General features: G+C 38.3%; 1 protein-coding gene across 4 annotated transcripts in view; it reads right to left on the bottom strand.

The window, feature by feature from the left end:
- Positions 1-25,645, bottom strand: part of LOC127433917 (disks large homolog 2-like) — a 303,885-nt gene that overhangs the window by 112,164 nt on the left and 166,076 nt on the right. For all 4 annotated transcript variants that reach the window (XM_051686267.1, XM_051686270.1, XM_051686268.1 and 1 more), the window contains one exon: positions 2,863-2,916. In XM_051686267.1, coding sequence (XP_051542227.1) covers positions 2,863-2,916 — 54 coding nt within the window. The remainder of the gene's footprint in view (positions 1-2,862; positions 2,917-25,645) is intronic.

Here is a 25,645-nt window from a genome sequence, read left to right as displayed (position 1 = left end):
TGGTGTTAGTTGAATTAAGCTGGTCTCCCAGTCTGGCTACACTGGTCTTCAACAGGTCTTGCTGGTCTCCCAACATGACCAGTCTGGTGCTCAGCTAATAAATAGGCCTATTAAAAAGAGTCCAACCCCCCTTTAAAACCAGCCAAAAAGATTAACCTAACCATGCTGGGAAACCAGCAAAAACCAGAAAACCAGCTGAGGCTGGTTTACGCTGTTTTTTGTTTCTAGGAGGGTTTGAATCCTGCCTTAGAAGGCAGCTGCCTATGTAGGCAGTTGGCAGCGTGGCAGCTCACTAGGTTTGAAACAGCTAGAATGTGTTTATAGGCTAAATACAGAGTGAACACCTGCTTTACTGGAGCAATCCATTATTACTCTTTTCCTTTTCCTGAACACCCTGTCTTCTCTCTATTGTTCTCTCTTATTAGTGTATTAAATTATGATATTAAAGTAACTATCAAAGTTCAATTAGTGACAAGCTGATGCTCAAAGCAGCTCATAATCATCATAATCACTCCACAGTGGGCTTTAAACTGAGAATGGCAAGAAAAAAAAAAGGCAATTAAACTGTCTTAATGGTATTAAATGCTCGACTGGTTTCTGGATGTCAAGGCTGATCTGTCGTTATTGATGGAAGCACTCTGACAAAAATATGCCGTGTCCCCAGTCATCTGGATATGCCTTGATATTAATATTTCATTACTGAGATGCAGGCAGAGAATCGAGAAACAAATGAAATTATCCTCTGTGATCGTGAAGTGCATGCGTGAGAGGTCTGTTCACTGGAGGAAAGATCCCTAATGAAACAGAGCAGGAATGGAAGGATTTTTTTTATATTGTTAGTGTGCGATACACTCTTTGTATTTTATGCAGCCTGCTTATCATTCTGTTTTAGTGTCTGATTCAATACAGCTCCCCCCACTCTGCTCTTTCATTCATTCAGTACACCAATCACCTGTTCTTTCACAAGCTAAATTCATCACTTTCTCTCCCACATCTATCTGTATACTGTAGCTCTGTTGCAAAAACTAGTAATGTACTTCCCGAACAGGCAGCTGATTTCTAAGGCAGCACCTTAAACAAAATAAAACCACAAAATTGACTGATATGGAACGCTCTACATAGGTAATCCTTATGCGAAGTGCATAGGTTACTTGACACACACTTGGTTAGTGTTTGACATTAGCATGTTGCTAAGCTAACAACGTCAACCTCTAATAAGCAAAAATACATATAGCGCATACAGACATTAGGTAAAAGAATTCATTTTTAATTAAATTGAACTATTTTTTGCAATATTTTTTAGTATCACATGTAATACAGGTATTTAATGAAATACTATTTATAATCACCATTTTATATCACCACGGAGCCCCTTAGAGGACAGGGAGGGAATATATTTATACATTTTGCGCTTCCTTGCAACAAGTTTAGCGTTCCCTCGCAATAGCTTTATTACAAAGATTGACCATGGTTTTACTACAGTTCAACTATGGTATTTGTAGTAAAACCAGCGTTAACACAAAATTTACCATGGTTTTACTTCAATAACCATATTTTAACCACAATATTTGTTGTAAAACCAATGACAAAGAAAAAACAAACAATGGTAATCAAAATCATAATCATTCTACCAAAAAAAATTTTTAACAAATAAAATAATAATAAATAACATCAAATTGTTACTGCAGACATGGTTAATGCAGTGAAAACATGGCTAATTAATGTTTTTTTTATTTATTTATTTTTTGCTAATTAAAACAATTATTTATTTATTTTTTGGTAGGAATGATAGTTTCAGAAAACCATGTTACTTGTACCACAAATTAACCATAGTGTTACTATAGTAAAACTGTAACCATGTTTATAGTAAAACCATGGTAAATTTAGTGGTTATGATTTCAGAACAAGTGATACCATAGTACAACTATGGTTACTGTAGTAAAAACATGGTTAATTTTCATGAGGGATGAATAAAGTTATTGTGAGGGAACCCAAAATAATTAAGAGGGAATGCAAAACTTTTTGGAACAGGCTTCATTTCGTGTGCCAATGATGCCTTAAAATGGTGTCTAGGCAGGAAGTTCACTATGTTTTGGAAAAGAGCATAGATTTCTCTTTTCCAAAGCCACCTGTCTATTTGGTCCAAGACCTGCCTGTCAAGACAAACCATTCATTTAAAAGCATCAAATCTCTGTCAAGCATTCCATCTAAAACATTGCAGAGACCAACATTAATATTTAAAGAAAAGATTTTGTCCTTAACCCGCTGTTAATCACTGGCCTCTTTATCTGGTTTAGTTATGAAAAGTCATCAATCATTGAATAGGGCAACCTTATTTGTGCAGCATGGAGATTGATAAATGACACTAAATTAAAAAAATGCAAAAAAGTGATGTTAAATTCATTCACCACTCAATGATCACTCTGCTGCACACACACAGATTATGCTGCATGGGCACTGATTTTTTGAAGTGGGTGATTTGCAAACTCACAATTGGGACACACACACACACACACACATGTTGGTGCGGCTATCCTTATGAGGACTCGCCATAGACATAATGATTTTTATACTGTACGAACTATAGATTCTATCCCCTAACCCTAACCCTAACCTTCATAAAACACTTTCTGCATTTTTAAATTTTCAAAAAAATATGATTTAGTATGCTTTTTAAGTGATTTGAATTATGGGGACACTAGAAATGTCCTCATAAACCACATTTATAGCATAATACCCTTGTAATTACTAGTTTGTTAACTAAAAAAAAAGTCCTCATAAACCACCCAAACCCGCCCACACGCACACACAACAAGATCAAGGGCACAAATGACAATAAATAAATGAAAAATGAAAACTCACGTAAGGTACAGATTCCAAAGTGTCTGCGTTGACAATAATTGGGGCAGGGCTTGCCTGTGAAAAGAGATAAAGGGAGGGTGAAAGAAAGAGATGGAGGGAGAGGAAAAGAGGAAAAGAGAGCGATAGATAGAGAGAGAGAGAGAGAGAGAGAGTGTGTGTGTGAGAGAGAGAGATAAAGATCAGAGTGGATTGGAGATGCATGAACTGGCCTAGTTTTTATTACAGGATACAGCAGAGCATGATGGGCACCACTGAGCTCACTGATGCCATGATGATGAACACAACTCCAATATAACACAGTCAACAAAAACACACAATGCAATGGAATACAACTGCATTAACACACATACTGTACACAATACACAGACCCATTGATGAGATGAAAGGCAGCATTTTAAGGTATCATTAACACTCCGGACACAAAAACAGTTCCAAAAGGTAGGCATCTTAATCATGCTGCCTCCTTTGATAGCTCGTTTTGGCCTAAGTTCGTCTAAGTTAGCATCACTTTTGATTAGCATCACTTTTACGGTTGCTCCAATACCAACATTTTGGCTTCGTGTATGATGCTAGCCCTGGTACCTCGGTATCGATACTAAATCGATAATATATTCAAAAAATTAAAAGCCTCAGATTTTTTATGAATTACACAGAAAATGACTTGATTAAAATAACTGCATAAAGACTTATAGATTCAAATTATGCGTTTTCCATTTTATTTTATTTTTATTCCATGTTAAATGTTTTAATCAAATGTTATGATCAAATGGTGTTTAATCAAATTGATACATACAGTTTTAATAAAATAAAAATATCAATTATTATTTTTTATTTTTTTTTACCAAAACATTTACATTTAATTTTTGGTAAAATAAAATGCTGCAAAACATAGCTTCACAGTATTAATGAAAACATTAATGAAAAAAAACAAAACAAAAAAAAAGCTGCTTGCGTTTGTGATATTGCTTGCACATAATAATAATAATAATACAACCATTTAATATTACATAATTGTTATTATGAATGTTATTGCTACTTTTTGAACATTACATTTTTATAGAATAGTTATATTTTTCTGTCTTCAATTTCATGCATCCATTTGAATAGAGCTTTCATGTTAGCGGACTTTTATTTTGACAGACCTTTGAGTTCTTCCTGTTTTTATGGGTTAGTTATATCAAGAATCCCATTTATGCTGGGATACTCCCGTCGTGACTCTCGAGCTAAAATCTCCAAACTGCACCCGAGGAGTTCATTTAAAGGTGCATTCAATAATTTTTTTCCCTCATTAAAAAAGTTTAACTCCTAAAGACATGAATTGTAATTTTGCAATATGTAGGAAATCATGAGCTCTCACATTAAAATGAAGACTCCAGTCATATCAGTAACCTTATAAAAGCTGTTTTATTCTACATGGAGAGGGTCCGCACATGGGGGCTGCCATGTTAGAATCACATGACCAGCCGAATACTACTCTCTTAATCTCAGTAACCGTCCTGTTATTTGACACTTTCACTCATTGATTAAAGTAATCATGTCTGACTGTGAATACTACATTTCTACAATGGCATCTGAAACTGAAAACTATTGATTTTAAATGATGCTGCATCCAAGCCACTAGGTGTCAGTGTAAGTCCAAGATAACACAGAGACAAAAGTTACCGAGTGCACCTTTAAGTGTTAACAGCCGTTTATACTCTAAACACAATGCATGAAAATTAAGCACAAGCAGGGTGTGTTGCGTTTGTGTGTGCGTGCGCATGTGTGTGTGGGAATCATATGACAGAGCAGAGCGGAACCTCTTGTTCATTCTGTAGCATGCAGCGCATGTCACTGTAAATTATTTTATTAAATTACATCCCTCTGCTGTTTAAAGATCACACTTGGCTATATCCAGAGGTCTTTTATTTTATTTTCAAATTTATTTTCATTGATTTCATCTCAAATTATTATTGACAAAATACTGTAATATGGTACCGAAATTAGCAACAAGATGATATCATACCGTTTAAATTTGTTTGGTATTGCGATACTTCATTAGTACCGGTAAACTGTGCAACCCTAATCACTTTTAGCATTGACTTTTCAGCATTGATAGTTCAGTGTAATAGTTCAGTGTAATTAAAAATGAACCAATATTTGTCTTTGCTGTGTATTTTTTATGCGTATTAGAGCATGAAGTCCTTAGCTTAGCAACATGCTAACATCAAATTCAATTGAGTCAAGTCTCCTGTGCCGTATTTGTGTAGTGCGTGTTTATTTTTCTTTGCTTTTTCAGGTAATTTACTTCCCCTTCCAGAGACAACTCCTTTGCTTGTTCTTTTGGCCTAGCCCCCTCCTGAAGTCTTTTTGTCTGTTACAATGTCAGTTTGCTTTACTTTTTGTCTGGAGTGCTGGGATGGAAGATGGACTATTTCTGATTCTTTATTTAATTGTTACTCCTTCTCAACCCTAGACTGGCGAGGATGTAACAGTTGTGTATGAGGTCCCATGACCATTAGAATGATGCTTTGAAGGCAGCTGCCTATGTAGGCAGTGAGACAGCTCACTAGATTTTGTAACAGAACTGAAGTCTATGGAACTGTCATTTAATCTTTCTCATACACACATACTGATGTTAATATCCCAAATTAGATACGAACCAAACACACAAACCTACGACACACACATGCATAGCTTAATCCCTGATACTGCTATGTACACAGCAGGACAAGTTTCAGTTGAGTGGATACATGTCCTTGTGTAGTGTTATGTCTTTGAGATATAATCCACACTATTACACTGAATATGACAGAATAATGTCAACTATTACTCTCAATATGAATATTTTACATGTGTAAAGTGAGAAATTGTGTTTCTGTGTCCATGTGTGGGTGTGTGTTGAATATATCACTATTAAATGTCAGAAAGAATAAAAGAAGCCACATCTGAGAGACTGAGATACTGATACATACACACTTTCTCTTTCTCTCTCTCGCTAAGGTGCTGAAAATCAGTGTCAACTGTCTTATAAATGAACACTTTCAATAGAGTACTTGCTGAGTTTAATGGTGAAGAGTATAATTTCTGTGCCACTATCATCACACCAAATGGAAATATAAACATCTTTATTGTTTCCCCCCACCTTCCACTGGGCAGCAAAGATAGCCCCACCCCAAATTAATGCCACTGGTTGAGCCAATATTGCTGTGTCTGGCTGGTCAGATAATCAAACAAATAGAGCAATGTTTTTATTAACCTACAAATGGATTACTTACGGTATGATATGTCTTTCTTAAAGGGTAAATTCACCTAAAAATGAAAATTCTCTCATCATTTAATTTGTGTTCAGCAGAAGAAAGAAAGTCATACACATCTCAAATAATGAGAGAATTTTCATTTTCGGGTGAACTATCCTCTTTAATAATAATAATAATAATACATTTTAGCATCAGGGTGGCTATTCTTGCTTACACTTTTGTCAACATTTGTCATTTGGGAACACATTTCCTATCAACTCATCAGCTTGAGGGCGAAACGGCAAAAAATCCTTAAAAACGTAACAATTAATGAAAGGTGGGCTAGCATGTATACACACCAACACACAAATTCTTTCAGCTGGAGACCATGAGGCTTATCACACATGCATTAGCATTCAGAGATGGCCTGCTACACAAATCCCCAGGGAGATGCAGTCAGCCTGTTGCTGCGACCAAACGATCGATCGACAGCAGAGACTGAGGCTGCCCCTGCTTACTGCGCACTGCCTCTAATTACATGAATACATCTCCCACCTCGAGAGCTACAGCCTCAGTCACAGAGGGAACACTGAAAAGCACACGGCACAGTGGTGCGAAAAAAAGAGAGAGAGAGAAAAAAAACTAATTAAAAGCTCCAGCTCTGTAATTGAACTTTAAGTTACACAGGCAGCCTGAGTTCATACTAATGAATGCATTTTGTTTTCAAGTACATACTGCAAGCATTACCACCACAGGAGCTCTGTTGTAAAGCCTGGTAAGCTGCCTCGTAGTCTACTGCTTAGTTAGGCATCTGTCTTCTAAGGTGTCATTCAAACTTGGCCTGATCTTTGGCTGCCTATGCTCCAATAACACATGTTGTGTAAAATATCACATTTTTAATTACACAGAAGAACTATCTTTAGCAATACTCTGATGTCATCACAATGCTCTCACATTGCCTTCTCCATGAAGCTGCCTTAAATGTGTACATACTGTATGGTGCCCTTAAATGCTCCCTCCGTAGGCAGCTCTGGAACAGAACAAAGATTCATAAGGCAACACATAGGCAAGACCAACAACAAAATTGTGTCATCTAGCTGAAGCAATACAATTATCTACTTGTGCCATCCATCACATTGTGGCAGACAAACACTAAGGAGATTAAGAGAGATAATTGCAGTGTTCTCTCAAAATCTGACAGCTTAACGGTTGGAAATAAAAAGCAAACAGAACGTAAATGAGCAAAAGCCAAGTTTAATGTCTCCCTGGCCGATGAAGCGCAATATTGTCCAATATTGTCCATTTCAAAAAGTTAATCATAAAGATATCATCCCCTGAGACATATACACTCAGAAAGTTGACTCCAATTTCCAACAAGGATGACACTGCTGAAATACAAGTCATACATTTTAAAACAGCCTTGCATACTGCAGTACAAGCTCAGATTTTAGCTCCTATTTAGTGGCTGTGAATATATTACATTGCCCAGGGCATGAATTCTATAAAACCAATGCTGAATTCTGAACCCAATATTTGTTTAACTGTCAAAAGCTCTCAATATAGGGTAAAATAAATCAATACAGCTATTGCTTTCATTCATTTGCAGATAATATGCAGATTTACACCCACAGAACTCTCAAGTTCATCAGCACTCTATCTAACTGTACAGATCCCAGTTGCCAAGTCTTTGTGACAAAAGTCCAATGACTAGCCCAATAACTACCCCAATAACAAAACACAAAATTATGCATTTTTGGTTCTCCTTTCATTTGTAGCCTTACTGTATAATGCTTACTACATACCAATCGTACTGTAAATGCCCCAGAAAACGTGCATGCATATCCACTGTAAGGAAAAGGAAATGTGGTCAAAAGAGCTAATTGTGATACAGAATATTCTGTATGGAAGTTTGTTTCTTTATGCTGGAGACGGACATGGTACATTTAAAACAAGGGCATGTTTTTTTATGCACAGTACAGATTGCTAATGAGATTATTGGCAGCAGGGGGAACTCGGCTCTTGGAGTAACACGTCTCTTCATGTCAATTCTAGTGCTAATTAGAGGACAAGACAATAGGAAGTGGATAGATGAGATCAGACAAGAGGACCAGAGCTTCAATAGAAACATAAGAACGATAGTTCACCCAAAAATGAAAATTCTGTCAACATTTACTCACTCTAATGTTGTTCTAAACCTGTGGGACTTTCTTTTATCTGTGAAACACTAAAAGGATATGTTAGGCAGAATGACAGCCTCGGTCACAATTCACTTTCAGTGCATGATTTTATTTCCATACCATGAAAATGAAAAGTGATTGAAGCTGTCAGTAACTAACATTCTGCCTTACATCTCCTTTTATGTTCCATGGAGGAAAGAAAGTCATACGGATTTAGAATGACATGTGGGTGAGTAAAAGATGGCAGAATTAAATCTGTATGTGAACTAACCCTTTAACTGATAAAAAATATAAGAGCAACATGCTTGCAAATCTACATTGACATCATCTCTGGATCTTAACTCAGACTAATAGCTATGAGAAACATAAACCCCTGGCTGGGCAGGACGATCATATATTGATAAAACTGCATAGGAGAAGCTTTTAGATTGGCACCCAAGGACTGTGTGTTGTGTTCATTATTTCACTCTCCAGACACAATCGGTTGAAGTGGCTGCTGCTCGTCTCGAGCTTTATCAGTGTCTAAGTGCTCCTGAACGCACTGATGCAGAGCACGACCGGCCTCTTTCAGCCAGCCTAAATTCACGTGGCATGGCCAAGCGCAGGTGATGGCATTACATAATCAACCGCAGAAACAGCTCTCAGTAAACATAATAAAATGTATGCACACCACAAATGTAGAATAATTTAAATATAGTTTTGTATAGTAAATAGTATAACTCAGTAACGTAAGAAATGCTTTAGTACAGTTTAGTAAAAAAATAGTATAGTAAAGTACAGCACAGCATAGTACTGTACATCACAGTAAAGTGTGGAATATTGTTGCATAGAGCAGTGTAATATATACTCACTGAGCACTTTATTAGGAACACTATGGTCCTAATAAAATGCCCGACGTGGTCTTCTGCTGTTGCAGCCCATCCGTCTCAAGGTTTTACATGTTGTGCATTCTGAGATGCTATTCTGCTCACTACAATTGTACAGAGAGGTTATCTGAGTTACCGTAGCCTTTCTGTCAGTTCGAACCAGTCTGGTCATTCTCTGTTGACCTCTCACATCAACAAGGGGTTTACGTCCGCAGAACTGTCGCTCACTGGATGTTTTTTGTTTTTGGAACCATTCTGAGTAAACTCTAGAGACTGATGTGTGTGAAGATCCCAGGAGATCAACAGTTAAAGAAATACTCAAACCAGCCCATCTGGCACCAACAATCATACCACGCTCGAAATCACTGAGATTGTTTTCATGATTTTATGCATTGTACTGCTGCCACAAGATTGGCTGATTAGATAATCGCATGAATAAGTAGGTGTACAGGTGTTCCTAACAAAGTTCTCAGTGAGTGTAGTAGAACACAATATAGTATAGTAAAAAATAGCATGGTATAGCACAGTATATTATAGTAATATGGAATAATATATAAGGGTATAGCATAACATAGTACTGTATACTACAGCATAGTTTAGGAGTGTTTTTGAGCCTAAAAAGAAAGAGAAAGAGAAAAGATGCTTTCCCTGAATCCAAATTTAGCATAAAGTGTGTGTGAGTGTGTGCGTGTGTGGTGTAGGGCAGCACTACAGTGTTTGGTAAAGAGAGTGAGAACATAAACATTTTAAGGGCTTATTGAGGAGCCAAACTGGGGCAGACTTTCTGCTTTAAGCATTTTCAAGCCTCTGCAGGGTTGGGAAATGACTTGGAACACAGAAGTGGCCATTTTCAACATCAGCATTCTTGAGCAATTAAGGCATCGGCTCGTAGTAGAAACAGCTCGACACAAGATCAAGAATCACCTCCAATACTGCTAAACTTTATTTGCCGAACATTGACATAGCTCAGTCCACCTGTGCTGCTCAGGCTTAAACCCAGTTGGTTTAAATTTATGCCACTTTATGTAAACAACAAAATCACGTCAGACTTCTCTAACAGTTTTCCAGTTAGTGCAGGTCTATTGAGACAGGTTTAACATTTAGACATGGAACACTGCAGATGTTAATGAGATACAGACAAAAAATCTGAAACCGTTATTACCTACTTACTGTCCACAAACCATGTGAAGTGTATTGCAGCTCAACCAAAACATGATTAATACAGTGTGGCTTAGCTAGGGACCCCATCAACACAAAGGTTAATTGTGTGTTAATAAGCACAATTAAATAATGATGGTTGTACATATGAGTGATAGCAATTCACCTTAGCTGTGATAACTGCACATCAGTGAAGCAATACAAAAGGGGATGGACGTAAATTCAATAGAATAGAACAGAACAGAATAGAATAGAATATAGACTACTGTTGTATAGCATAGTATTGAAGGGGTAGATTTTAGAAATCCTTTTATTTTTACAAGTTATACCTTATCTTTTATCGTCCTCATTTATTGTTATTATATTAATACATTTTCTGTTTTTCTTTTACTATAAGGTGCAAGTAACATGTATGTAATCTGAGGGGTAAATAGAATATGCATTTACTGGATCTTGTATTTATTCACATACATGTGTATCTGTTATAATTATTATAGAATTAATTAACTATTCTATAACCATTTGTTTCTATTTTATTCAATCATTGTTAATTGTATGAGACAGAGAGAGAGAGAGAGAGAGAGAGAGAGAGAGAGAGAGATAGAGAGAGAGAGAGAGAGAGAGAGAGAGAGAGAGAGAGAGATTTTCGTTTCTTTAATGTGATATTATACTATGTTTCATTTGGCCTTGTGTATTCTTTCTGTGTTTTCTCCTGCTCTCTGTCCTAATGTTCCACAGATGATGAGGCCTGACATTCCAGCAAGTCTTAGGAGGAGGCCTCTATTCCGGAGGAGAAGATAGCACTGTTATAAGCAGTTACAGAAATACTCAAACCAGCCCGTCTGGCACCAACAATCATGCCATGGTCGAAATCACTGAGATCATATTTTTTCCCCATTCTGATGGTTGATGTGAACATTAATTGAAGCTCCTGACCCGTATCTGAATGATTTTATGCATTGCACTGCTGCCACAGGATTGGCTGATTAGATAATCGCATGAATATGTAGGTGTACAGATGTTCCTAATAAAGTGCTCAGTGAGTGTATAGTAAAAGTATGTAATTAATTATTAGCTTTATATCAAATTGCTGGATTAATATATCTCTTCACCAAATTAAAGAAGCTAGTCAAGAACATTTAAAAATAAATTTGTGTGAACAGAAATTACTATACTAACATTGTACATGATTCTCCTTGGAAAACACTGTAGCATTAATGAGTTACAAATTGCAATAGTGAAAATGACAGCAAATCTAATGTTTGGTTAAGTAAAAACCAGACGACAATTATCAGTTAAAGACAGCAATAAATATTGATTGGTGTGCAGATGTGTTATGAGCTGTTCAGAGAGGTCCTGCAATGGCTTTCAGAGCCTCTGCTCTTGTCCCACTTTACTACTTTCAATAATTCAGGCCACAGAAGCTATACATAGAGCCACCATACCCCCGTCAATAATGCACAAGAACAAAAAGTCAACAACAACGGCCTTAAAACAGCTGAACACATGTATACATACAGTATATACATGTAAGGGATAATCCACAGCTTGGTGTGTGTTAAACGAATTTAAAGGCACGTTTCGTTGACAGAGAACGCTTGCAGGTCACCTACCCTCTTGATGGAAGTGAGTGCAGTCAGGAAGGCAGTCTTCAAGGAGAGTGCCTTAAGCTCGGCTGACTGCAAAGGCTCAAAGGGGGCTCTCTGTAGACCCTGAAGAACTACAGAGAGGTCCCATGAGGGAACGAGGCGCGGTCTGGTGGGATTCAGCCTCCTGGAGCCTCTTGAGCACCTGATGATCAGGTCGTGCTTCCCTAAGGACTTACCGTCGACTGCGTTGTGGTGTGCTGCTATGGCGGAAACGTACACCTTCAAGGTGGAAGGGGACAGCCTCCCTTCCAACCTCTCCTGCAGGAAGGAAAGCACTGATCCGACTGCGCATCTCTGGGGGTCTTCGCGTCGGGAAGAACACCACTTAGTGAACAGATGCCACTTAAAGGCATACAGGAGCCTCGTAGAGAGGGCCCTAGCCTGAGTGATCGTGTCTACCAGACCGCTTAGGTCTTCCACGTCCTGTCCAGGGACCAGACATGGAGATTCCAGAGGTCTGGTAGCGGGTGCCAGAGGGTGCCCCATCCCTGAGAAAGAAGGTCCTTCCTCAGGGGAATTCGCCAGGTGGGAGCTGTCGCGAGGAGCGTGGGGTCTGAGAACCACGTCTGGGTGGGCCAGTAGGGTGCTACCAGGATGACCTGCTCCTCGTCCTCCCTGACCTTGCACAGGGTCTGTGCCAGCAGGCTCACTGGGGGAAACGCATATTTGCATAGGCCAGGGGGCCAGCTGTGTGCCAGTGCGTCTATGCTGAGGGGAGCCTCGGTGAGGGCGTACCAGAGCGGGCAGTGTGAGGATTCTTGGGAGGCGAACAGGTCCACCTGTGCCCGTCCGAATCGACTCCAAATCAGCTGGACCACCTGAGGGTGGAGTCTCCACTCTCCCCTGAGGGTAACCTGCCATGACAGCGCGTCCGCTGTGGTGTTGAGATTGCCCGGGATGTGAGTGGCTCGCAGCTAACATGTGCTTCGGCCGGAATCAATGGCCAGAACCTCCGCAGGGCAAGCAGAATTGCCAACAAGTTATTCCAAAATGGTGAAATGAATCCACTTTGGTGAATTAAAGTACCAATTTCCTTCCGAAACAGCAAAATCAGTACATTATTCCAAACTTTTGGCCGCCAGTATATATATATATATATTTTATATATACAGTGCATCCGGAAAGTATTCACAGCGCTTCACTTTTTCCACATTTTGTTATGTTACAGCCTTATTCCAAAATGGATTACATTCATTATTTTCCTCAAAATCCTACAAACAATACCCATAATGACAATGTGAAAGAAGTTTGTTTGAAATCTTTGCAAATTTATTAAAAATAAAAAAATCACATGTACATAAATATTCACAGCCTTTGCTCAATACTTTGTTGAAGCACCTTTGACACCAATTACAGCCTCAAGTCTTTTTGAGTATGATGCTACAAGCTTGGCACACCTATTTTTGGTCAGTTTCTCCCATTCTTCTTTGCAGGATCTCTCAAGCTCCATCAGGTTGGATGGGGAGCGTCGGTGCACAGCCATTTTCAGGTCTCTCCAGAGATGTTCAATCGGGTTCAAGTCTGGGCTCTGGCTGGGCCACTCAAGGACATTCACAGAGTTGTCCCGTAGCCACTCCTTTGTTATCTTGGCTGTGTGCTTAGGGTCATTGTCCTTTTGTAAGATGAACCTTCGCCCCAGTCTGAGGTCCAGAGCGCTCTGGAGTAGATTTTCATTAAGGATGTCTCTGTACATTGCTGCATTCATCTTTCCCTCCATCCGGACTATTCTCCCAGTTCCTGCCGCTGAAAAACATCCCCACAGCATGATGCTGCCACCACCATGCTTCACTGTAGGGACGGTATTGGCCAGGTGATGAGCGGTGCCTGGTTTCCTCCAGACATGACGCTTGCCATTCAGGCCAAAGAGTTCAATCTTTGTTTCTCATGGTCTGAGAGTCCTTCAGGTGCCTTTTGGCAAACTCCAGGAGGGCTGTTATGTGCCTTTTACTGAGGAGTGGCTTCCGTCTGGCCACTCTACCATACAGGCCTGATTGGTGGAGTGCTGCAGAGATGGTTGTTCTTCTGGAAGGTTCTCCTCTCTCCACAGAGAAATGCTGGAGCTCTGTCAGAGTGACCATCAGGTTCTTGGTCACCTCCCTGACTAAGGCCCTTCTCCCCCGATCGCTCAGTTTGGCCATGTGGCCAGCTCTAGGAAGAGTCCTGGTGGTTCCAAACTTCTTCCATTTACGGATGATGGAGGTCACTGTGCTCATTGGGACCTTCAATGCTGCAGAAATTGTTCTGTACCCTTCCCCAGATCTGTGCCTCGATACAATCCTGTCTCGGAGGTCTACAGACAATTCCTTGGACTTCATGGCTTGGTTTGTGCTCTGACATGCACTGTTAACTGTGGGACCTTATATAGACAAGTGTGTGCCTTTCCAAATCATGTCCGATCAACTGAATTTACCACAGGTGGACTCCAATCAAGTTGTAGAAACATCTCAAGGATGATCAGTGGAAACAGGATGCACCTGAGCTCAATTTTGAGTGTAATGGCAAAGGCTGTGAATACTTATGTGCATGTGATTTTTTTTCCTGTTTTTTTATTTTTAATAAATTTGCAAAGATTTCAAACAAACTTCTTTCACATTGTCATTATGGGGTATTGTTTGTAGAATTTTGAGGAAAATAATGAATTTAATCCATTTTGGAATAAGGCTGTAACATAACAAAATGTGGAAAAAGTGAAGCGCTGTGAATACTTTCCAGATGCACTGTATCTTTCATATAGCTTATACAATTATGTTGTTTTGTGGTTAGACCGCTTGAATGAAAGACCTATGGCTACATACAGAGAAACTGCATAATAAACGTCGCCATTTCTAATCGTTCAGTTTGTTACAACAGTTTTACTAACCTACAAACTTATCATCATCAACTTTGGACTAACATCTCCTGTCCCTCTTCAGCTTGTCCATGTGTGTGTGTATGTGTGTGTTTGTGTGTGTGTGTGTGTGGGCAGGTTTAAGTGGTTTATGAGGACTTTATTTTAGGTTACAAACTGGTAATTACAAGGGTATTATGCTATAAATGTGGTTTATGAGGACATTTCTAGTGTCCCCATAATTCAAATCGCTTAAAAAACATACTAAATGATGTTTTATTGAAAATGTAAAAATGCAGAAAGTTTTTTGTGAGGGTTAGGTTTAGGGGTAGGGTTATGGGATAGAATCTATAGTTCGTACAGTATAAAAATTATTATGTCTATGGAGAGTCCTCATAAGGATAGCTAAACCAACATGTGTGTGTGTGTGTGTGTGTGTGTGTGATTCTGTAAATGGAACATCACCCTCTTGTGGTCTCTCAATGCTATTACGGCAGACTACTAAACAGGCCAACAGAGTGTATTGGAAAGCACGCAAATTGGGCTTCTAATTTAAATGTCGGCTAATTTTAATATATCGATACCTCAAAAAGAATATCGATAAAATTCCGTGTTGATCAATAATCAAGATACCTATATTGTATAAAATCCCTAATATATATATACAGTGTGTGTGTGTGTATATATATATATATATAGTATATTCACTTATTTGGCAAGTGGCCATGTAATAAGTAGGGTAATGTACAGTCAGCTGGTCATTATCACAAAATAAACCACTTCAGGGTTATTTTTATTACATTCTCCCTAACTTAAAGATGTACTCAGTAATTTGTTCATCATTAAAAAAGTTTTACTTCTAAATAAATTATTTGTAATTTTGAAACATATATATATATAAAATCATGAGCACTCTCATGAAATGAAGAATCCAGTCTTTTCATTAACCTTATAAAATATTTTTTATTCTACATGGAGAGGGTCCCCTCATGGGGGCTGCCATGTTGAGATCACATGACCAGTCAAATACTACTTGCTTAATCTCAGTAACCAGCCTGTTATTGGACACTTTCACTCTTGGATTAAATGAATCATGGCTGATTGTGAATAGTGAATTTCTACATTGGCATTTGTGACTGAAAACTATTGATTCTGAATTATGCTGCATCCACACCACTAGGTGTCACTGCAAGTCCTAGATGACACAAGCAAAAAGTTACTGAGTGCACCTTTAAGGGTTGCGAAAGAAACACAAAATAGGTGTCACATGCATTGATTGACTTAATGCAAGATTTAACACAGGAACTGCCAAAAAAGTGTTCCATTTCTACTTCTGATTAAATGGATAATCCCGGAGTTTAAATACAGACCACTACACAGATCACTACAATGGAAGAGGATGCACACACTTATACATATAAACAGCAGATCTGCAGTGTGCAGTCTCCAGCTGTGTTAGTGCATTGATGGGGTGTGATGCAATGGCCTAATATAGGGTTTTTAGCTGCATGGGTGGTGGCGCTAGGGGTAGGCTACCGGGGCTTAAGCCCCAAATGTTTTCAATAAAGCTCTGAATGTTTTTTATTACCTTTTGGTAGAGTCAAAAGTACCAGTGCTTGAGTATCAAGTTGATGCTACATATAAATACAGTTTTAATATTAAGTAATATACTGTACATATATATATAGTCTTTGTACACAAGTTTGATAATACCAAATACCGGCTCAGTTTACTACCCATGTGCTGTCTTGTTGAGTGCACTCCTGCATATGTGCATACATGCAAGAAGAGCACTTTAAAAAAGTAATATTTAAAGATTCCCTTTATACATGACACCACACAGATATAACATTTAAACTTTTTTTTATAAGTGTATTATATTTTTATATTTAATCAAAGAACATTTCATACATATCCACAGAGGTCTATAGGCTAAGCTCCGAATATCCACTGACCTGAGAACCACCCCTGTTTTTTCTCATTCACACTCATTAATGCTCTAGAATTTGTGCATATCTGCTCATGCAAGTGATATCAACCCACACAGAAATAACATAACAAAGTAACTTTAGCTAATGTCAGAGCTAAAGGCACCTTTGATTACACACACACCCTGCTTTCCCCATCCAGCTACAACAACATATACACTGCAAAAAATGTTTTCCTAATCAGTATTTTGTCTGGTTTTCCACTAAAAAACCCTTAATAATAATAATAATAATAAAAAAAGTATTTACAAATACATTATATATAAAGTGTATATATATATATATATATATATATATATATATATATATATATATATATATATATATATACTGGTGGCCAATAGTTTGGAATAATGTACAGATTTTGCTGTTTCGGAAGGTAATTGGTATTTTAATGATCACTGATCACTGATCACAAAGTATAGTCAGGACATTACTGATGTAAAAAACAGCACCATCACTATTTGAAAAAAGTCATCTTTGATCAAATCTAGACAGGCCCCATTTCCAGCGATCATCACTCCAACACCTTATCCTTGAGTAATCATGCTAAATTGCTAATTTGGTACTAGAAAATCACTTGCCATTATATCAAACACAGTTGAAAGCTACTTGGCTCGTTAAATGAAGCTTAACATTATCTTTGTGTTTGTTTTTGAATTGCCACACTATGTAATAGACTGGCATGTCTTAAGGTCAATATTAGGTCAAAAATGGCAAAAAAGAAACAGCTTTCTCTAGAAACTCGTCAGTCAATCATTGTTTTGAGGAATGAAAGCTATACTTTGCTTGAATTGGCCAAAAAACTGATGATTTCATACAAAGGTGTACACTACAGTCTTCAAAGACAAAGGACAACTGGCTCTAACAAGGACAGAAAGAGATGTGGAAGGCCAGATGTACAACTAAACAAGAGGATAAGTACATCAAAGTCTCTAGTTTGAGAAATAGACACCTCACATGTCCTCAGCTGACAGCTTCATTGAATTCTACCTGCTCAACACCAGTTTCATGTACAACAGTTAAGAGAAGACTCAGGGGTGCAGGCTTTATGGGAAGAATTGCAAAGAAAAAAGCCACTTTTAAACAGAAAAACAAAAAGAAAAGGTTAGAGTGGGCAAAGAAACACAGACATTGGACAACAGATAATTAGAAAAGAGTGTTATGGATCTTAACCCCATTGAGCATTTGTGGGATCAGCTAGACTGTAAGGTGCGTGAGAAGTGCCCGACAAGACAGCCCTATTTATGGCAAGTGCTACAGGAAGTGTGGGGTGAAATGTCACCTGAGTATCTGGACAAACTGACAGCTAGAATGGCAAGGATCTGCAAAGCTGTCATTGCTGCACAATTCTTTTTTTTCAAATTGTAATAGTAATTTTTCATGTTATTAATGTCCTGACTATACATTGTGATCAGTTGAATGCCACTTTGGTGAATAAAAGTACCAATTTCTTTCCATAAGAGCAAAATCTGTACATTATTCCAAACTTTTGGCCGCCAGTGTATATATATGTTGTAAATTATTATTATTATTATTATTATTATTACTATTATTATTATTGTTCATAAAAATAATGCAATATATAGCCATTCAATTCATGGCTGGTAAGAAATATTTATAGTTGGTAATTGGTAAATTTTCCCAACTGACCTGGCCATTGGCAGTTTTGCCAAAAATAAATTACAAATAAAATGAAATAAAATTAAAATAAAATACAATTGTGTAAGAATTGTTTTCAAATAATATTTTATTTGAAAAGTTTATTTTTCTCATCCCATTAAAACATTTTGTTTTGTCTTGTATTAAGCATATACCTCATTAAATTTGACAAGAAACTGTATTTGCAATGTCTTGAAACCAAGTTTTAAGCTTATTTTAGCAATGTTTATGTATTTTAACTGGAAAACAAGACAAAATACTGATTAATCAACTGATTTTTTGCAATGTAGATCATTAATATGCAGTACCATAACAGAATGAAACCGAATATTGAATATGCCTACAAAATGCAGACAGTGCTCAGTCCAGCTCCCATTTCAAACAGTTTCCATAGCTTTTTTTTTTATCATAAAACACTCTTGTTGGCTCAAGAGCATCACCATTCAGATTTTAATAGACATGCAGCTATGCTGGGTCTTCAAAAACCCTTTCTCTTCTCTTTATTTATCCTTCCCTCTTTCCCCTCTTCCCTCTACCACTTCACAGGTCCTCAAATCCCAACTACCCGTAATGCTCCTGTCCCTATTACATCCCTACTGCATCCCCCGGACAACACCGGTTACCTGGTATGGCTCGTGCCAGCTGTGCGGATGACAGCCGCACTCCGCCCACAGATCGCAGCTTCCCCCTTTGGCACGGAGCATACCATGGCTGGGACTCCTCCAGGAGCTCTCAGAGCGCGAGGCTGTGAGTTTGGCCCGCTGACGGGACAAGGTGGACATGGACGGCGAGGGCGAAGGTGACGGGTGGTAGCTGTATTCGTGGTGAGATCCGTGCAGCCAACTGCAGGAGCAGGGTGCCTCCCCCCCTCCGCGATCCCCGACACGGCCGTGCATCTCCGCGCAGCAGCTCTGCTGCTTGCTCAGGTAAGCTGTCATCATGAATGTGCACTCCTCACCCTCTCTCGTCCGGTTTCTATCGCCTCCCTGTCTCTCTGTTTGTGTTCAATGTGGGCAGCAGAAGCAGAAGATGTAGCTGTGGTGAGCAGCGTTCCTCTGGGGGGTGTGTGAGCAGTGTGCTCTTGACAGTGAGAGAGCCAGTGAGAGGGTTGTGTGTGTATGTATGCGTCAGAAAGAGAGAGAGAGAGAGAGAGAGAGAGAGAGAGAGAGAGAGAGAGAGAGAGAGAGAGAGAGAGAGAGAGAGAGAGATGGCTACTTGTAGACATTGGCATGATTTATGTTTAGTTAGGCAACAGGAGCAGCAGCAGGGAAGAGACAGAGTCTTAATATTTTAGTAGTCTTAGTATTTTATTTAATTATAATCTATTGCATTATATTGTTTTGTAAATTGTATATTGTTGTCAATCATGCCAATTAAGTAATTTAAAATCCATGGAGAGGAGAGTGTGTCTAAATAGAGAGAGAGAGAGAGAGAGAGAGAGAGAGAGAGTGTGTGTGTGTGTGTGTGGGCAGGTTTAAGTGGTTTATGGGGACTTTTTTTTTAGGTTACAAACTGGTAATTGCAAGGGTATTATGCTATAAATGTGGTTTATGAGGACTTTTCTAGTGTCCCCATAATTCAAATCGCTTAATAAACATACTAAACAATGTTTTATTGAAAATGTAAAAATGCAGAAAGTTTTCTGTGAGGGTTAGGTTTAGGGGTAGGGTTAGGGTTAGGGGATAGAATCTATAGTTTGTACAGTATAAAAATCATTATGTCTATGGAGAGTCCTCATAATGATAGCTGCACCAACATGTGTGTGTGTGTGTGTGTGTGTGTGTGTGTGTGTGTGTGTGTGTATTTAACCCAGCAGTGGGACATGACAGCATCCTCTGCTCAAGGCAGAAGCAATCAAACCCTGAACAGCTGGGGACTGAGTTAGCTGCTCCACCCCAAACCCCCCAATCAGAGGGACGGATGTCTAACTGACAACAGCACTTTTATCAACATGATAGAATCATTCAAATGGTCTCTGTCAGCAAGCTCAAACAAGTACACAAAATGCTCTCAGTTACCCTACAGATCTATCTGATGGTCTGTTTTACTATTTAGTTAGGATAATGAACTACATTGCTTGTTGGAAGAATTATTCATTCCGATAATTATTAAAAATCAGTGTAACTGTTATTTGAACATTGGTGTCTTTTACCTTTTTTCACAGTGTTCATCATACCGTTAGAGCTTCATGTTGGGCCAAAATTACCCCGTAGTAAAATCACTATAAAGCACAACCTTTTGTGACTTATTCATTTAATTCATAACAATCTTACATGCAATAATTGGCCATTTGAAAGAAGGAAGACCAATATATTACTACATAAACAGAAAATGCAGAGTAATAGCTTCTAGCTTGTGGATCACTAACGCTCATTAATTCAATAAGATGTCTATTACAACCAACCTAGTTACATTTAATCAAAACAAGAGGCTTTACTTTCAGCAAATGATGCTTAACTGCTTAAGTTAAACCATCCAGCTACATCAGAATCAACCCCAGAGAGCCGTACTGACGGTTCTCTCAACCAGGGTACAGTAGCCCCACCTACTGGAAACCAGCCCACAATACAGCCCTGCCAAAATGCAGAGGCTTTTCCTGTCTTAAATGGTGTTTTTTGAATGATGTGTTAAATAGAAGTTTACTCTACTAGTGTCAGTGATGCTGACAAAAACATTACCACATTGTTTAATGTTGGTTTTGGATTCATTTATTTTTTATTTGCTTGGTTCTTCATTGTCATTTCGTAATCTTGCCTCATATATCTCGGGAAGAGCTTGGTTGAAAATTAATAAAACACACTGTAGGCTGTGAGATGAGGCTTTTGTGATTTTTTCATGTGTGATAGCATACCTTGTTTGTGTGTGTTGATTGTTGAGCAGGCATTCTAAGTGTTTAGGTGCCAGATAATCGTACTGTGTTTCAGACAATTAGCAATCCCTATGGAGTGTTTTGAATTCATCTGAGCCTATGATGAATCTTTTTCTCTCTGCCCACATTCATATTACATTTTTGTGACATTTCATGCTAGTATCTCACCTGCAAGGCAAACACATGCCACCAAGCTGTACTAAACAGAGTGGTGAATGTGGGTGACTTTTACAAAAACTGTCAAGAAAATGTCCTAGTCAAAAAGATGTTCATTATGATATTTTCTTATTATCGCAACATAAAAAGATTATATATGCACTAGCTGAGCAAGATAAAAATGAACTAAAACATTAGCATTATGCTGAAATCTCCAGAAAGACCAGTGAGAAAGTGTCAGCCATTTCTAATTCCCCAAATGAAAGTGTTCTGGGAAAAAAATGTCCTCTATCACACTTTTAACATGATGACAAACAACACTTATCACTGGCAATGCCTGAAGATGGAAGACAGCCTCGGGCTGTATGTGAGTTTGTAGCACGCCATGTGTCAATGCCAAATGCTAGTCAAGGATACCAGCAAGCTGTGATACCATGTCACCAAGATAAACCCTTGTATAATACTTCTGAAATGTCATAAGATACTGACAAATTACATTTTCCCACCTTTCAATAGAGAGACTATCGAGTGACAGGTGGTCAGGCCTGACATTCACACACATTGCAGCGCCCACTCGGGCAGCTACACTCACATGAGCGAGGGAACATGCTGCCTATGTGAATTAATTTTATTGCACACATTGCAGATAATGTGTCATACACACATAACACAACCTACAGCACATGACAAGCCATCTTAACCTATACATTTCTTTCCACAATCTACACGATCAGACAAAGTGCAAATGAAATTTCAATGTCTACAATTAGACTCTGAATGGGTGATTTCTAAAAGGCTGGCTTTTTGTGCTTGAGTTAAAGGGCTGGTGCTGTTGTTCAGGGTCCAAAATGAACACTGAACATTTGGAGAGTAAAAGTCTGACCTTTCCTGATGTAAGTGAACGATTCAAACATCTGTCACGAATTGAGCATGGAAAATGAATCATGTTATCTAGGATGCCTAAAGGTTTTTATTTTTTTCTCCAGAACTGAGTGAAATTCTCCAGAACAGAGTGAAATATTGTATTCACTGAATTAAGCCAAAAAAATAAAAATATGAAAAACAAAATCCTGATGCATAATTACGTTTTTGTGACAGGTTCACTGAGAGACAGAGATTGGCTCATCTCATATATGTTGCAAGACAATGACCTGTGCTATTTGTCACAAATATGCAAGCAGAAAAAGCTAAATAATATATATTTTTAAATGGGATAAAATACATTAATAATAAATAATCATTAAATAAAGAAATTTGTTTAAAAATAAAATATACATTTTATATAAAATGATTAATTATTATTAATAATTTGCTTATTATTAATAATTTACTTATAATATAAGTATTATTAGTTATCAATATATAAATAAATAAATATACACATATATACTGTATATAGGTATATATAAATAGGTATTTATACATATATGAATAATTAATAATAAATATTTATTTATAAATATAAAAAATAATTTATATTTTTAACATTTATTTTATATAATTATTTTTATATTCAATAGTCCAGAGCCCTTTTCTCCTTTACCTCAGAAAGAGAGAGCGACCATATGCCGAGAAAGCAAAAGATCTGACAGACACGTGCTGGATCTTATAAAGAAAGGAAGTAGCCATTATAAATAGGCTTTGTCAAAAACAAAAAAAAAAAAAAAAAATTTGAGGTATTATTTGAAATGACCACTGAAAGAGTCACAAATCCATTTTTTAAAAGAGCAAAGACCTTCATACACCACATGAGAACTTTCATTCATATTTAAAGGCATAGTTTACCAGAAAATTATTCTGTAATAATTCACTCACCCTCGTGTTGTTTCATACCAGTATAACATGCTTTGTTCCATGGAACACAAAAGGAGATATTAAGCAGAATGTTAGTCTCAGTCCATACAAGGAAAGTGAATGGTGACCAAGGCTGTCAGTAACTTCCATTCTGCCTAACATCTCTCTTTTTATTCCATGAAAGAAAGAATGTCATACTATTTTGCAACAACATAATGGTGAGCAAATGATGAACAAATGAGGTACTTTTATGATCTATGGATTTTACTGTTTTATAATGAACTTTACTTGAGGCAACATCTAAGAAAAGTGTGCCAGATGGTATGCTGTTGCTGTACTTCACATTATTTACCACTAGATGGTGTTTGCAGTTACAAATTGAGAGTGGACAAGTGGCTGCAAAGCCAGTCTCTCAGCCCTCAGACTGATACTGACACTTTAAAAGAAATGAAGACAGTGATTTTCTCTTGCAAAAAAAAAAAAAAAAGAAAAAAGAAAAAAAAAAAATCCTATTCTCTCTCCAGCCGCTATGTGATGGATCAAGCAAGTAGCTGTACTGACAGCTTTTTCTCTGAGTGTCTACTTCAGACAGAAAGTGAATGACTTTACACACTGGCAAAATAATATGGTAGAAGAGGCAACTGAAACTTCTGTGCAAAAGATTTCTGCAGTCTCTAAGAACTCTAAGGACTGATGTTAGGGTACAACGGGGCTAAAGGCACCTGGAAAAAAGGCACTTTTGATTTTATCTTCTCCTAAAACACTAAATGGCAACAAAAACTACCATAACACTTTCCTAAATGCCTGTTTGTCACTATATGACCTGGAAAATTATGTATCCATGAGTGCAATGTTATGAGGTAAAATATCTAATATGTTTTTTTTTTTTTTGGGGGATTTTTCCCCTTTTTCTCCCAATTTGGAATGCCCAATTCCCAATGTGTTTTTTTTTTGTTTGTTTTTTTTTTTTTAAGTCCTTGTGGTTGCGTAGTGATTCACGGAGGATGAATCCCAGTTGCCTCCACGTCTGAGACCGTCAACCCGCACATCTTATCACGTGGCTCGTTGAGCGCGTTGCCACGGACACAGCGCGTGTGGAGGCTTCACGCCATTCACCGCGGCAACCATGCTCAACTCACCACGTGCCCCACCGAAAATGAACCACATTATAGCAACCACGAGGAGGTTACCCCATGTGACTCTACCCTCCCTAGCAACCAGGTCAATTTGGTTGCTTAGGAGACCTGGCTGGAGTCATTCAGCACGCCCTGGGATTCGAACTAGCGAACTCCAGGGGTGGTAGCCAGCGTCTTTACCACTGAGCTACCCAGGCCCCAAATATCTCATATTTAATCATTTTTAAAATGTTGCAAATATATGAAGCTAAAGAGAATTCCTGACAACCACACATTTATTTTAAGACAAAATACTTTAGTTTTGTTCAAGGTGATTCAATATATTTTTTTTTAAATACATGTCCAGTAAGTGAAAGGATAGTATTTGGGGTAAAAAGCCCCCATAAAATACACTGTTTTTCTTAAGAGGGGAGAATAAATGTGATATGAAGAATGTTCAAATTGGGCTCACAGTGACTGATATAATCACAATTGAGATTCATTTGTGTATGGAATACTTGAAATGTTAGGAAATGCCAAATGTGTTTGAAACCTACACAAAATGGTGCACCCTTTTCTAAAGTGGTTATTTTGCTTTTGACACAGTGAACCACAAGATTCTCCTGTCCACCTTCTCTGACCTGGGCATCACAGGAACTGTGCGAGTCAAACCTCATTGCCAGATCTTTCAAGGACTCCTGGAGAGGTGTCCAATTCACACCAGCTGACCACTGGTGTTCCTCAAGGATCAGTGCTTGGACCCCTCCTCTTTTTGATATACACAACATCACTCGGACCGATCATTGAGGCACATGTCTTTTCCTACCACAGCTATGCAGATGACACGCAGCTCTACCAGCCTACTGTCTCAGTTTGTATCTCTGCCTTCCTCTCTGACATTTCGGCCTGGATGAAGGAACGTCACCTTCAGCTCAACCTTGCCAAGACAGAACTCCCCGTGATCCCAGCTAACACATCTGTTGACCACAGCCTCGTTATTCATCTTGGTTCAACTACACTAACACCAACAAGAACAGCTTGGAACCTGGGAGTGGTGGTAGATGACCAGCTTAATTTTACCACCCGGTCTAGCAGAGTCGCACTCTACAACATCAGGGAGATCAGACCTTTTCTTCTGAATATGCTGCACAGCTCCTGGTCCAAGCTTTGGTCATTTCAAGACTGGACTACTGTAGTGCTTTGTTGGCTGGCCTCCCAGCTAACACAATTAAGTCACTGCAGATTGTCCAGAATGCAGCAGCGTGTCAATCAGCCAAAAAGGACACATGTCACCCCACTCTTGA

Source organism: Myxocyprinus asiaticus, chromosome 43 (genome assembly GCF_019703515.2).
Source record: "Myxocyprinus asiaticus isolate MX2 ecotype Aquarium Trade chromosome 43, UBuf_Myxa_2, whole genome shotgun sequence".
NCBI lineage: Eukaryota > Metazoa > Chordata > Actinopteri > Cypriniformes > Catostomidae > Myxocyprinus > Myxocyprinus asiaticus.
This window is presented reverse-complemented; position numbering and strand designations above follow the sequence as displayed.